The sequence below is a fragment of the Nicotiana tabacum genome, chromosome 6, assembly GCF_000715075.1.
Source record: "Nicotiana tabacum cultivar K326 chromosome 6, ASM71507v2, whole genome shotgun sequence".
NCBI lineage: Eukaryota > Viridiplantae > Streptophyta > Magnoliopsida > Solanales > Solanaceae > Nicotiana > Nicotiana tabacum.
The window spans coordinates 147,241,393-147,256,549 of record NC_134085.1 but is presented as its reverse complement, the minus strand read 5'-3'; the positions used below and the strand labels follow the sequence as shown (position 1 = coordinate 147,256,549).

The following is a 15,157-nucleotide window of genomic DNA, read 5'->3' as shown; positions in this document are numbered from 1 at the left end:
AGGTATAAGTTATTCCAGTACTATTTTAATTTTTAACTTATCGTAGGATTAATAACCAAATAAGAAATAAGGCTATGCTAAATTTTTATCTCAAGATTAATTTTAAATATACATCATACCAAACGACTCCCAAGTGTCGGTACAAGGGAGAAAGAGTTTTAAAAGAATATATAAACTTGTGTTTGTTGAGTTTTGTGAGAAACGGGTTTTGACCTTATAAACACCAAGAATTTTTTCTAAAAACTCTCTTAGGAATAAAATAAGCTTTAAATTAAAGGATAATAACTATGGAAAAGGTTTTAAAAGAATTTGTAAACCTTTTCAAAGAGTTCTACTCCTGAACTTTATTTTACGTAATACTATTTCTTTATTAATGCATTTTAAAAAGAATTATAGATTTAAAAATAATTTAACACTAAACTTGTCATTTACTTTTAATAGGAAACTTTCATAACCACAAAAAAATCACAAGTTTCAGAACATAAGTTTTAAATATGTTATAGTCACATAAGATGTTATGATATATTTAAAATTACAAGTTTAAATTTTTTTGTTCTTTCTTAATTTTTGCTCAAGTTAAAACTACAATATATAAATTGAAACAAAAGGAGTATGTGTTTGTTAAGTTTTCGAAATATGGTTTTCGACTTAAAAATTATGAGATGTTTATCTAAAAATTCTTTATGAATAAAATGAACTTTAGAGGATATAAGTGTGAAAATATCCTTTTCAGGTCTAGTTATATTCTTGTACTGCATAATCTTGTACGGCAGACTAATTTATATGAATCTGTCTCTAATATAATTAAGCAATAAGGTGGTCTATTGTTCTTTTTATCGACCAGTTCCCAAAACATTTACTTCCTCTTTCAAATAATTTAAGGTGTACTGACTTTAACAATTAAACAAAAAACAGCGTGAACTTTTATATCAGATAAATTTACCTGTTGCAAGTATCAATCTAATCAGATGGTGCAAAAATTTTACTATCATTGCACAGAACTTAAAATCTTAAACAAAAGGATGAGGTGAGCCCGAGAGGGGTTGAGAGAAACAGCAAACTAAAAGCAGCAGCAGACCTCTATTTTGCACGCACATTCATGGTCCAAAGGTTTTTGTACAAAGATATGCAAGTACAATTGTTTAAGTTGCTTGAGTCCAGGTATACAAATATCAACTACCTTCAGATATATATACCATTCACTCTCCAGCAAAATTTCTAAAATGCTCTATCTACAAAGTTTGGATATAATAATTTAGAAAGGAAAATGGAAGACCAAGGACTGGACTGTGAACAAAAAAGTGTCAGGAAAACTCAAACTGTAATCATCTACCATCAAGTGAAAGCAAGGACAGTGAGGATTGGATCAGGTTTTCCATCCTGTCCCTCAAACTGGATACTGTATTTAACAATGGGTTAGAGAATTTCACGCTATCCCTAGAGGGGTTGCCCTCCTGTAGTATTTGGATTTGCCTCTCCAAATACTTGGTGAGACAAGCACCTGCTATGTTAATTAAGCTAAGAGAAGGATTTGTGTGCATGAACTTGGCAACAAGAAATCCTGCTAAAATCTGCTGTCCTGATCTCACAAGCTCCGAGACAAAACAGGGAAATACCAGCCTTGTGAAAAGATCAATATGATCTTTTGGAATATTCTCACTTTCTACAGAGCCACCACATCCAACATCTGACAACTGGGAATCTTGGCACTGTCGGGAAAAGTTCCCAACCATATAGCAAAGATAAGAGAATATTGTACCATATGAAGGTTTGCTGATGATAGTTGATATAACTCCAGAAGATAAAACAAGTACTAAAAATTCAAGATCCATGCTGATTTTGTCAGATATGCCTTCTTGTTTCAGCTTCTGCTCGACAATATCCAAGCACTGCAACTGGACTACTTCGTATGGCAACAAGAGCATCGACTTAAGGGCTAGAAAGCAATCTACTCCAAGTGCAATCTGGCTCAAACCTTGAGCATTTTCTTCATCCAGTAATACTTCGCCTGGCTTTGCCAATGATTTGTCCAACAATTTCAACATTTTGTTGTATTGGGATATTGTTAGCAGTTTTCTGAAGATCTCCATCCAACAGGCATGAAGAGGATGAACTGAAAGTTCAGCATCCTTCTTTGGCGCTCTTTCAATAGGTTCTTGGAAGCTTTCCCATCCCTCATCCCAATCATCATTACTCCAACTGTTTCCACCATCAGATATCTCACCAGAATCCTTTTCAGTTTCTCCCCGAGTAAATTGCCCCTCCCATTCTCTTAACATAGCCAATAATGTTTCTACATGGGATTCAGATTCAGCAAATTTAGATACTCCAAGGAAGCAAGAGACAGTAGATTCCACAGTCGAAAGATTTTCAGGTGTAATCTCTATGCTGGGCGAGATAGTGGAGACCAGCTGTGTAGATTTTAGAGCAATCAAAGTATTTGTGAACTTATTAGACGCATCTAGTTTCTTTGAAATCCCATCAGCAGCAGTATTCTCACAGTTTGCAGTTGCACTATGCAAATTCTCCCAACCTTCCCAAGAATGAACTTCCACCTCTAGGTCAGAAGAAAATCCCTTGCTGTTTTTATCAGTAGCTGCAATAAGTTGCATAAGCTCCAGCATGTAAACTCGAACATGGTTGGAGAGATGAAAGTTCTCAGAAAACTCTTCCAATCTCTCCCAAACGGCCTGCCTGACACTCTGCAAATTTTCCAAGTCACCATCTAATTTACTCAAAGAAGATAAGTAATGGTGTAGACACTGGTGCTCACGTGAATGGTCAGCCAATTCCTGCAAGATGGTCTCCAAGATACTAACATAGAGATCTCGAAGATTCTGGATGCTGACAGCTTCTTTTGAAAACTCTGTCACTGATCCAGCTTCACGAACGAAGTGAGCCATGACTTCATCATATACATCTGCAACGGCCGCAAAACCACAACCAGAGAAAACCATTGCTTTGCAGAAATTAAAGATTTCAACGGCAGCATCATCAACAAGAACATAGCCTACATAGGCAATAATTGTAGCCCACCCCTGACTAGATGAAACTTTTTGTCCAGCAACTAAACGTGCAAAAACTTTAAGACATGTCATTAGACATTCTAAGCAGAATCTTTCTTCCGAATTCTCAAGTAGTGCAACTTCATGCATGTCATTCATCATTCTGAGCCAAGTATCCACAAGCATGCCAAGGCACACCTGCCAACCTGAGCCAAAAGGCCTCTTGAAAGATATTTCAGCAGGTAGTATGACGGCCAAGAATTTTTTTAGAATGTCCAGACGAGCAGGATTTGGAATAAATTTTAAGTATTTGCAGCAGGCGTTATAAGTCTGCTCGATATCACCGATTAAGCAATGAAGACTTTCAGAGCTTTGGATATTGACCCCCGATTTAGCTCTAGCTTCCAAGTTTGTCAACAAACTTAAAACATGATGTTTATATACATACTGCCAAGACAAGAGACCATCAGGCACAGGACCGTCATGAGCAGAAACAATGTTGTTGACCATCTTTGCCAATGCCTCAACGTTGTTTTCATTGATGTGAGCAGAAACTTCACTGTTGAAGCAATCCAAGTTCAAATCTTTAATTCCAGCAATATTTTTGAAGTTTAGATGCCCGATAAAGGACACCTTGCAACATTCTTCTTCAACAGTCTTGGAAAAACGAGCAATATGAATAGAATCAGAATGCACTGGATCCTTTTGTTCATATAGCTGCAAGTAGCAGTCAGAGAGTAGGCCATATACTAGAGAAAGCCTCTTCTTATCATGTCCATCAACTGCAGGGTAGATTGACGAGGAAATAACTTTTATTGTTTCTGCAGCACAAGCAAGTATATCTTCTCTGTGATTTGACACTTCAGTTTTAACATCATCGGTGCTCCAAGCCTCAGAAACAAAGATGGACCTCAGGTAATGCAGCACCACCTGAATAGAAGAGGAGCAGTAGGAGAAAGAGTTAGTTTTCTAGCATCTTAGTATCTGTAATTGTAATTTCATTACTCAGTTACTCTTCTGGTTTAACAATCTTGCATACCTTGCTGCAATCTAAGCTATAAGTATTGGCCAACTTCAATACATCCTTCACAATGTGTTTCTTCTCTGGGGTAATGGACTGGACAAATGAAAAAACAACACTCTCTCTGTAGTCCATGTCCCCAGATAAGAAGCGAGTAGTTTCAACACCAGGGATTATTTGTTCTAAGCTCCTCGAACGCTCTGCAATGCGTTTTTGCTCTTCTAGCTTCAGTTTCCATTCCCTCCAAAATGTGGATTGTGCTTGGTCTATTTGTTCTTTTTCGTCTGAATTAAAATATGAGGTTAGAGTAGCGATAAGAAAAATGAACATGCAAAGCAAAATACAAACAGTTATCCACCTAGGGTAAAAAATAATAAGGTAGATCATATAGGTCTAAATTAACAAAATCACCTGGGCAAATCAGTTTATGTTTCTGTTGAAACTTCATTAGAAGCAGGTCCCTCCTTTGTGCAGGGTCCTTGCACTTGATTTCACAATTGTGTAGCAAACCATAAATCATCCCAACATTCATTATGCTGGTTATTTCATTGTATTTCTCTCTTGTTCTCAAGTTTCTTTCAATTATCTCCACCCCTGAAAATGCATCGACAAGATTTAATAAAAAGGAGCATCCTATGATGTCTTCCTCCTCAGAGACAGGTGGCTCCATAATGGACTTAGCAACAGAGGCAATCAAACTATCCTTAGGGGCAAAACCATTCCTTGCCAACCAGGACAAGATAGCCATCAGTGCCTGTGTTCTTAGACTGACATATTGAATCCCTGAAAATGAGCTGGATGTAAATTTCTTATTGCTTTCTGCTTCTTGACTCAGTTCAAGTAACCATGGAAGACATACAGCAGCAAATGATAAAAGTTTTCCATTTTCTCTCAAGATAGACGGGATGCTCCAATCACCATCCACCTGAACATCTTTGGCTAGCTGAAAGAGTAAATTTTCTATCTGCTTAAGCTGTGTTTCCTGGTCAGAACATTCCTCTAAGTCTGCTTTATCTTGATTACAAGGAAGTTGATATGGGATAGCTGAGTCCTGAACTAAGGCATTTCCAGGCTCTTTCCCAGTCAACACCATTAAAGATTCACATTGATCTTGCATATCCAGATCTTTCCATGCATGTAGTAACTCTGCAATTGATTCCCCATCACAGTGACTCAAAGCAAAACCTAACAGCTGTTTTCGGGAAGCAATATCCATGTTCTCAAGAGCAGGACCTCTTGCCAGTGCTGCACATAAGTCCCACACTGAACCATGTCCCTTTTTGGCCAAAACAAGACATAGATCAAAAGCCAGTTGGAGATCTCCAACCACTGCAGCTTCTCTTGCAATAGCTTCTTGAACAGCTGATATGTCATCGTGCGAGCTCAACCCAAGAAGTTTGGCTAGTTCAATGATCTCATCAACATTCAGATATGCTCCACCTTGACTTGTAACAACCAACTTAACTATTTCCATTGGATCTTTAATTTGCCTGAATTGCATTGGCAACAAGGTGACACCAAGGTTGGGAAGTTTAACAGTTACAGCATCAATAACATCAGCCTCCACCCTCACATTTCTGCTAGTTGGAAAGATATTCAAGCATTCTTTAGCCTTCCAAATCTGGCAGAATTTAGCAGCTTAATTAGTAAATTGTCATACATGTCAATTTGAATTGGACTACTTTCGAAGAGCGTGTGCAACCAATGTAAAAAATTAGTTCTTAGAACATAATCTGGACACACTTTAGCCAAAAGCAGAATGCATCGTTATTTTTTATTGTTTTTAATAATGGTGGTTTCCAGGCCAGCTTGCCCGCACCTCAACTACTCCACCGGGAACTTGCTACCTCTAATCAGCACAGGTACCAAGTAACTCCGCCACCGCATGCACAGATGGTAAGAAATCACAGTGATTTTTGTCTCTGCTAGTCTGCTGGGATTTAACCCTGGTCACCAGGTTTGAACCCCACTTCATTAACCACTAGGCCACATCCTTATATGTTTATTGAATAGTTGAAGGTCTAGTCTGAATGATAATTGAAGTCAACACACACTGTGGAGGAACCTTTTGAGTGCTTGCGGGGGAGGGGGAGACTTGAGGTCTAGCAGACCAAATAAAGCATCCCTTCTTTCATGTAGCATGACAATACCAAGCGAGCATGTCCTTATTCATGATTCAGGAAAAGCAGGTCTCATTAAGATAAAAAGGCAAAGGTATTCATCAAACATGCCCTCAATTTCACTCAATCCAAACAGAACTTCTTAGAACATAGTGCACCTGCACAACATTTTCTCATTCTAGCCTCCCTAGAAATTGATTCTAAATAATTCCTTCACATTGGTCAGAAAAACAAAATGCTCCCCAGATACACCAAAAGCTACTGCCACATTTTTTAGCAAAATGAACAATGTTAGAAGAGATCTATTTGTTAAACTACTCTAGAACGTGATACAACAATCAGGGCTTACAGATTTTACCGGTCTTCCCAACTTTAACTTAGGAATTATGTAATCCTTCCTATGCTAGTAATAAAAATAAAATGGACTTACTTCGGAACAAGAAAGACTTGACGCTGAGAAGAAATATTCTCTGGCAGCTTGAATAACAAGGTTTTCTGCTTTATCATTTGCCAAAGACACTGAGCCCACACCTTTCAAATAATTCCTCGCAAGTGCAAACTTCCCTGCTTTAAGCAATCCCCTGCAGAACTCCATTAACATGTATTCAAGATCAATGAAGCGAAATGCTTTCTCTTGCAAAGACTGCAAGTCAAGCCACATGTTTGTCCAGTCATTATCAGATCGACCAGGCTGTCGCCGAACAAATTTGGATAAGATGAGACGAATTATCTGCTTTACACCTTTTTCATCAGAATATACCTCCTTGAAAAAGCTGATAGGCTTTGGGACCTGAGCGTTACGGAAGAATAATTGGAAAATATTATTAGCTAGGTTATGTGACAAACAGCAATGAAGGATTCACTACCCAATCAATACCACAAGCTACAACATCATCCTTTCATATAAAAAGATAAAGAAGTAAGTAGCCACAAGTCGGCATGTTTATGGCACCACATTTGTTGGAAAAAAAAACCAGGGGAATCATCATTAATCATTGGGAGTCAATGTTTGACAATAATAGTGGAAGGTAAAACCAATTTGGCATGCTTTAAACAATTTTAAGGTGCATCCAGGCCTGATGACAATTTGACACGAAGCCACCAGATTCCTGAACTTATGAATGAAAGCAATACTATCCAATGGGAGTAAGGAGAAAAAAATCTTGGTATACATGATTACTCATACAAAGGAAAAACCTAACCTGGTAAAGAGCCAAAATTCTTCCTGCTTCAATATGACCTTCTGCAAGTCTCACCCGTTCCTTGAGGCCTGCATCTTCAGAATCTGTTAAACCACAATTTGGATAATTATTTCTTTTCTTTATCCGTAATAGGGAAAAACAGTAGTGACTTCAGTAAAGTTAAATAATAATATTCAATCGCACAGCAACCAAATCAATGTCAATCACAAGCCGTTCGACACTGAAAATACAAAGAAACAGACACATGAAACGAGACAAACTAGTAAGGGAGTAATATGACTGACAATCCAAATTATCAGCTATGCCATGGATTTAATAAGAGCTTTCGTCTGAGTCTGAAACTATAGATGGGCAAATGACAACTTCCAGCCCTCTCTCTAAAAAGAGAGGGAGAAAAAGGAAAAAGAGAGAAAGGAAAAAAAATAATAAACTTCAAAACTTCTATTAGTGCTGTATCAACTACAGGTAAGAATTCAACTAGTTTTTGGCATTCCATTCATTTCATGCGAGCCTGTGACATATTTTTATTTATATGCCCCAAAAGTTTGATAATCAGAAAAGCACAGATGAGAATACATTGAATATCCATCATTACCTATTAACCAAAACTTATATTATTTATGAATCAAGAACTGGTCTCAAAGAAAACTTAGACCAAAATTTACTCAATTTTTAGCTCGATGCCAGCAGGGGGTAGAAGAGGGAGCCAAGAAGAGAAGGTGGAAGATTAGCAAAACTGCTACAGATTGATAAGTTAGTAAACAAAAGCATGATGAAGCAGAACTTTCTTCGTTAGCAAGGTTGGGGGTAAGTATCAATGTTTAGATTGTTTGACCCATTATAGCATTTTGTCAAGGACGTACCACGGGAAAACGGAAGTTTAGACAGAATGGAAGCCATCATACTCCACCTATCTGTAACAGAGCAAGAGTATATGCACTGCAGAGCACAATCTACAACCTCAGCCTCATTCTGGAAAAAGCTATTATTCTGAAACTCTCTGCTACCCTCTTCAATTACAGCTGAGCACATCTCCAATTTATTTTCAGAGGCGATCTCCTTCAGCCATCTGACCAGAAATGACTCAGCTGAATTGGCTAAAGATGAGCAGTCTGTTTTCTCATCTCTGGAAGGCACAGTCAAAGAGTTAAACTTCTTTTTCATGAATGGAATTGCTTTACTATGTAATCTTTTAATAACAGTATCTTCTTTGACCCCAATCAACATTAATTTAAATCTTTCATAATTGGGTAAGCTTTCCCATATAGTAAGACTCATGGAGAAATTCATTTCGTCATTCTCCTCAGAATAGATAAGCTGGTGTAAGTAAGACATCTCCTCTAGGAACGGCTGCAATTGATGAATGCCTTTGCGGCAAGCAAAGTCGATTAAGCACATGGAGTTGTCGAGCTGCCCACTTAAGGTATCAATATCTCTAGCTCTCTTTTTATACCAAGAAGAGAGTTCACTTACTGATGGCCATTGAGACCCCATAAATTGTTTGACAATTGGTTCAGTCCTGATCTGAATATAGCTCTCATGACTCTCAGGGACTCTGCTGATAATAAAAGTTACCATCTCATCACGCTCAACCCAATCTTCTTCCCTCAAAGAAATATTTGGAGGAGGGGAACTCCCAGGAAGGAGCTGTCCATAAGTCTGCACCGGAAGCGTCTCAGGAATAGCAGCTAAGACATCCAACAATGAGGAAGTTAAGGAGTAAGGATGACGCTTAAAGAGAAGGTTTAATGCCCCAATCTTGCCACTTTCTGCAAGTGCAACTGCAGCATCTTTAATGGGCAAATTACAAAATTTCTTATACTCCAGTAAAGAAAACCTGCAAAAGGCTAAGTCATTAAGTATCAAGTCAGTAAAAACCATTTGAGTACTACTGCTATTAAAAGCATGAAAATTTGTCGTGTAAAAGCAGTGGAGGAGAAAAAGATCACTAGGACCATTATAAAACACGACCAAATAAGAAGCAATCCTAATGCAATATAAGGAAAGAAACAAATTAGATATAAGGAAAATCCCTTATCAATTTCACCGCTTGGGTCATTGAGCAACAAGCCACTTTATTCCCCAAGAAAAAGTTTAAGCAACAGTTTGAAAATGAACGATTTCCATCTCAACTAGTAAGTCCGGTCAAATTTGGAAGTCAAAGGTAATGTGGCAAGTTTTGGAACCTCATCTCAATTTTGAAGTTTTCAGCTTCTGTTTGACACTTCCAGAAAATCTAATTAGGTACGTAGAAACTTCAAAGCAATATTAAATAATAGGATATTGCTCTTTGCTTTGCAATAACAGTAAGACCGCTTGTGAGCATCATGACATCCCAATTCAATGTTTGATGCAAACCTTATGAATCCAGAACTAAAAATAGAAACATTCACCATTGGAAAAAAAATAGGGAGCAATAATATCATCACCTGCCCATGTTTATCCCAAGAAATGTCTCTAGTCGGTCTCTGTATTGCAACAATTTAAGTCTTGCCACAAGAAAATCCCAAACCTTACTATGCTCATCAACGTCAGACTCAAAAAATCTGTAACAGTCAGTTATGCCAAGTCCAAGATCGAGCAAAGCCCTAACTGCGTCTTCAGTTGGTCCAAATCGACCTACACATTCAGAAAGTACGAAAACTTGGTCCTTGACATTCGAAAGTAGTGTCTTTATCTCATTTACACCCTGGGAGGAGTGCAACCACTGTGACTTTAGAGCTTTGTCTTTATCTAGCCCATGGTGATCCGCAAATGTGAGAGCAGCCTGATACTCTTGTCTGGAGATTAATATATCATACATTTCAGGAATGGATCGCTCAGAAAATGAAACTAAGCTCCACTGGATACTGGCCCAGTCAAACTTATTATTCATATCACCATGATTGCATTCAAAAAGACGAAAGCTGCTTGCTCTAATTCCTTCAGTTGATTCATTGTTCTGAATGGATGGTTTTGTCTCTAGTAGAAAAAGTTTTCCCGACAACTGTGGTACTCTCTCTAAAAGGGGCAGCGAATACATAGTCTCATCCTTCTTAAATAGCATAGCACCGGTAGATATGTTAATCATAGTGATGTTACCATTCCATTCTGCAACAGCAAGTATATCATCAGACCACCAGGTAAAATCCACGACTTCATTCGCAAGATTGTTCCCCTTATCTGACTCCTTATTTCCATGATGTAATTCCTCTCCATAAGCAAATTTTGAGAGAGAACACTGTTCCTTATCAAAATTAAAGGTACTCAAAGATCCTCCCATATCAAGAGTTGCAACAAATTTTCCCTGTGGTGATATTGACACCTTAGGAGAAGTTATATGACCTACGTAACCTTTAGGCATAGAAAAGAAACCCTCAAACTGAGTAGAAACGAGAACTTCTAGGGCTAAGTTTCCACTTCTTCGGCAAAGGGAAAGACTGTACAATCCTAGAAAAAGAAGTACTGTCAGTAATAAAGGAAAAGTAATAAGTAGTTTGTGCCAATTCGAAATGTCTGGTAAAACAAAATTAAGAAAATCATAAATATGTCCAGATATAGTTAAAGAGTTTGAGCTACCATTACTAGTCAGCTGCAAGCTGCCAGCACTGCTAACTACAGAAAATAAGCTCAGTTCTGGATGGTAATCCAGGCAGAACATGTTCTGTGGAAACTGCTGCAGCATTCTCCCACTTGTCGAGGCAAGGGGTGAGAAAACAGAGGCACTTGGATCTTGACTGATCTCAACGTCATGAATCAAGCCATCTGCCGTAACTATAGTGAAGGTACACCTGAAAAAGAGTTATCCACCCAAAAAGACATAAGCTAAGGAAATAAGATGAAAAATCCGATAGAAGAAACCTGTACAATTAATTGAGCTTACAAGCAGGATTTCTTCAAATCAGCATCATCCCGCACCATCAGGCCAACTATTGATGAAGAACTTTTTATATGACTCTTTGAAATTCTGGTAATTTCCTCACCATTAGCTCTAATGAGATAGACTGTGTCACTATCGTCCGCAACACCAAGAACATCATGAGTTTCAGACCAAGCCCCACAACAGAATGAAGTAATGCTTTTGCCTAGAAATACAAAAGCAGTAAGTAATAGATAAATGTAGCAATACTTTTGCATAATCATAAAGAATGGCACCGGAAACCAACTGTATATATAAAAGTAGGTAACTTGACAGTCATTCTAATCTTCCTCGTCACCCTCTTGATCTATTTCTGGGCTGGGTTTATTGAATTCTCAACCGGAAAAGAGAGGAAAGTTAACACATCGGTGACACAGTTCTGTCTATGTCCACATAATTCAATTGAATTTTCAGAGGAAAAAACCAGCGCCAGTTAGGTACTAATACATATCAAAGGGCACAATGTGTTGGTTCAGTGATTAAATAGGATCAGAAGAGTAGGAAAAATTAAAAACACTGAAAAGCTGCAGGCAGGAAGGCAGCACTGATACCTTAAGAACAAAGAAGCCTTTTAACATGCTAAAATGATGGCCCTATTCAGGACATACTCTGAAGGAGGTTACTGCGACCACAGTTTTTTTCTATTTTAGGTTCCTAAAACTTACAGATATATATTCCACAAGGCTTTTGGTAGTCATCACCCTTCTGCATTATTGTTATCTGATTCCCAGATGCTACAGCCACAAGATCACCCCTTGCGGAAACAAATAAGGATGCATATCTCCTTACTTTTGTTGGATCCCCCTGCTTTCTCCATCTCTCCTTGAGTTGCGCAATACCTTCAAACATGGTAAAAAATTTGATACTATAAACTAAAAGGTCTTAACAACAAGCGAAATGAAAAATACTCTCTATATACAAAGTCAAATATCCTAATGACTTTTTATTTTCTTTCTAATTTTCCTTAGTCCATTTCCTTAAAAGGAAAATTTCTTATCCTTCAAGAATTTTTAAACTAGACTACTACTATCTTATCTTATTGTAATTCTGATAATTTTTGATGAAGATCGTAACTTACACATTATGTTTAGTCAACTAGTTATTTTGCCTTTTATCGACCTATTATTTCAATCCATTCTCTATCAAACTCCAATAAAACAATCTATTATTTCTTCTCATGAATCTCTGAACTAGTAAAACACATGTAATTTAACTTAGGAGAAATTGCTTAAAGATCACGTGAATTCAAAAATTCGAAATATTAAATGATTGTTTTTATGCAAAATAATGTGAACCAGCTATACAAAGCCTCCAAACTAACGAGAGGGAAACCAAAAGAAATGCAAAAGAAGAAAAAGGAAAAGAGAAAAGAAGCTCAAGATTTAAGCATCTCAAAGATGATATGCACTATAAGACCACATATGCGAAAAATCACATCCAAGTTCCACTATAATCGAATAAGAAACTCACAAGGGTGCAATGCAGCTTCTTGATGATATTATCATGTCAGTTTTAATCAGTGATGATGGGTGACTTCAATACATAGTTTATAATAATGAAATTTGTAGAATAACAGCATATCTTCTTTTCATTTTTGATAAATAACGCCATATTTTCTTTATATAATTGCATTTTTGTAATCCAATTCCAAAAGAAAGAAAAATTGAAACTTCCCGTCGTCCTCATAATCCATCAGTGTAAAATTTCTATTTTCAAAACTAAAACAATCTACTCACACTCAAAAGTCTTTGCACTATATGAATATATCCGGCCAAAGAAATATCCAAGCAAATCATGAATAGGCTTACATTTACGAAATACAAAAAAGATTACATTTAAATCACACCAGAAAAGAAAACAAAAGAAAGCTGTCCTCAACTATCAACTGGAAGTTACATTACATACTAGCAGAAAGAAATTAGTTTAAACATAATTTAGCCAATTTAGTAATAATAACTTCACGAAATACTGAATTTCAACAAAAAGCGAATGTACCTGAGGAAGAAAGCAATCTTGAAAAATAACTGCTTTTGGCGCCTTCATTTAGCTAAATCAAACATAAGCAAATAAGCATTTGAGAAAAAAGGCGGAAGATCATTAAACAAAAAAATATAGAATTCAAATCAGTAGAAACCTGGTGAATTTGTGGAGGATAATTGGAAATATAAGGCCTAGAGGCATGATGACGTGTCTCAAAGAGGATTTCGCTAGTTGATTCCTCCATCTGTATGAACAAGTAAGAAATAAACCGCTGTGAGCTTGTGATCTTCGAGATCCCAAACCCTATGATTCAGAATTCCAAGAGAAACGCACGGAACATCTATCTACAGTAAGAAAATTCGCAGGAAAACCGGTTCGATAATGAGATTCGAACCGGTCCAGTCGTTGGTTTTTTGGGTTTTGGGTCAATGTTGAGGCCGGTTTAATGAAGGCATAATCATGGCATGAGTGATTCGTACGGAAACAACATCCGGGTCTTGGGCCTTAATCTTCAATGTCTTGTTACATTATGGCCCAGGAGGCAGGACTTGTGGATTCGGCGTGAAATTCAAAAATAGTCAGATTTATAAGTGGTCATTCAAAAATAGCCATAATTTTAAAAATAATCGAAATTTAGCCACTTTTTATGTAAAGATAAATCTAAACCAAAATACTATTCAAAATCTGAAAAATATTCCAGCATAATATACTGTTCCAGCATAAGTATACTAGAACTCCAGTATATTATAATGGAGTTTCAGCACAAGTATACTGGAACTCCAACATATTATAATGGAGTTCCAGCATAAGTATACTCGAGTTCCAGTTAAGGGTGTCTAACGGGCCGGGTCAGTCCGTTTTCGGACCGGCCCAAACCGATTGAAACCAAAACCGGCCCAGATTGGTACAAAGGGGCCAGGTGGGGCTGGGTTAAAGGGGTAGGGGGTTTGGTCCGTTCATGTTTTGACAACCGGTTAACCGGACCGGTCAAACCCGGTCAACGCAAATCATTGTTCATCCGGTTAACCGGCCCGGCCCGGCCCGACCCGGACCGGTATAACGGTAATAGTAACTTTTTTTTTACTTGTGGGCCTAAATCTGACTGTTGGCAACGGTCCATTTCCCATTATGGTTGTTGCCCAACGACTGAATTGCACAAATAGCCCATTTTTTTGTTTTTTTAAAAAAAAATTAACACCTCTTTGAAAAACTATAAATACACCCCCCTCTTCTTCATTTCTTCACTCGTCTCTCATTTTTCAATCTCAAATTCTCAATTCAAGTTAAATCATGCCTCGTACTTCTAGAGTGCGCTCATATGTTTGGGAACACTTTGAGGTGGTAGAAGAAAATGAAGAAGTTCAGAAAGTAAAGTGCAAGAGTTATGGTCGAGTCTTAAATCTTCGTCCAAAGTATGACACATGCAGTTTAAGGAGGCATATGAAGAGTTGTCTTGAGCGTCCTCCGGAAATTCGTATTTAAGTTGATTTGAGACAATTTGTGTTATTTAAAATTATTAGACGTATTTATGTTTATTGTTTTAGTTTGTTAGATTAATTTGAAGTATTATTAATTTATTATGCATGAAAATTTAGTTTTACTATTTTTTTGTAAATTTACTTGTTAAATGCAAACTTCGATTTTGTAATTTTGAAATAAATGTAGCACTTGCAATTTATAAGTGCAATTTTTCTCATATTCATTGTATTCTTTATATTTTTACTTTATATTAATATAACTTACAACAGTTATACAAAATAAAAAAAAATAAAAATTACACTAACTCGGCCCGGCCCCTTGTACCCGTAACCTTTACGGTTTATTTTTTACCCGGATGAACCCGAACCCGTTAAACCTGGTAAACCTCAACCCGTAACCGGCCCGGACCACAACCCGTACGGTTCCTAAATTTCCCTACCCAGCCCTGCCCG

General features: G+C 37.3%; 1 protein-coding gene across 1 annotated transcript; it reads right to left on the bottom strand.

Annotated features, from left to right (window-relative positions):
* Positions 1–1,061: 1,061 nt before the first annotated feature.
* LOC107779369 (MAG2-interacting protein 2) lies at positions 1,062–13,665 on the bottom strand. The gene is made up of 12 exons (XM_016599794.2): positions 13,381–13,665; positions 13,242–13,293; positions 11,912–12,085; positions 11,211–11,412; positions 10,907–11,118; positions 9,778–10,777; positions 8,212–9,185; positions 7,349–7,431; positions 6,577–6,936; positions 4,438–5,647; positions 4,045–4,310; positions 1,062–3,935 (listed from the first exon to the last, which is right to left on the bottom strand). The coding sequence occupies exons 1-12, from the start codon at positions 13,468–13,470 to the stop codon at positions 1,326–1,328; spliced, it is 7,233 nt and encodes a 2,410-aa protein (XP_016455280.2). The 5' UTR covers positions 13,471–13,665; the 3' UTR covers positions 1,062–1,325.
* Positions 13,666–15,157: the final 1,492 nt, after the last annotated feature.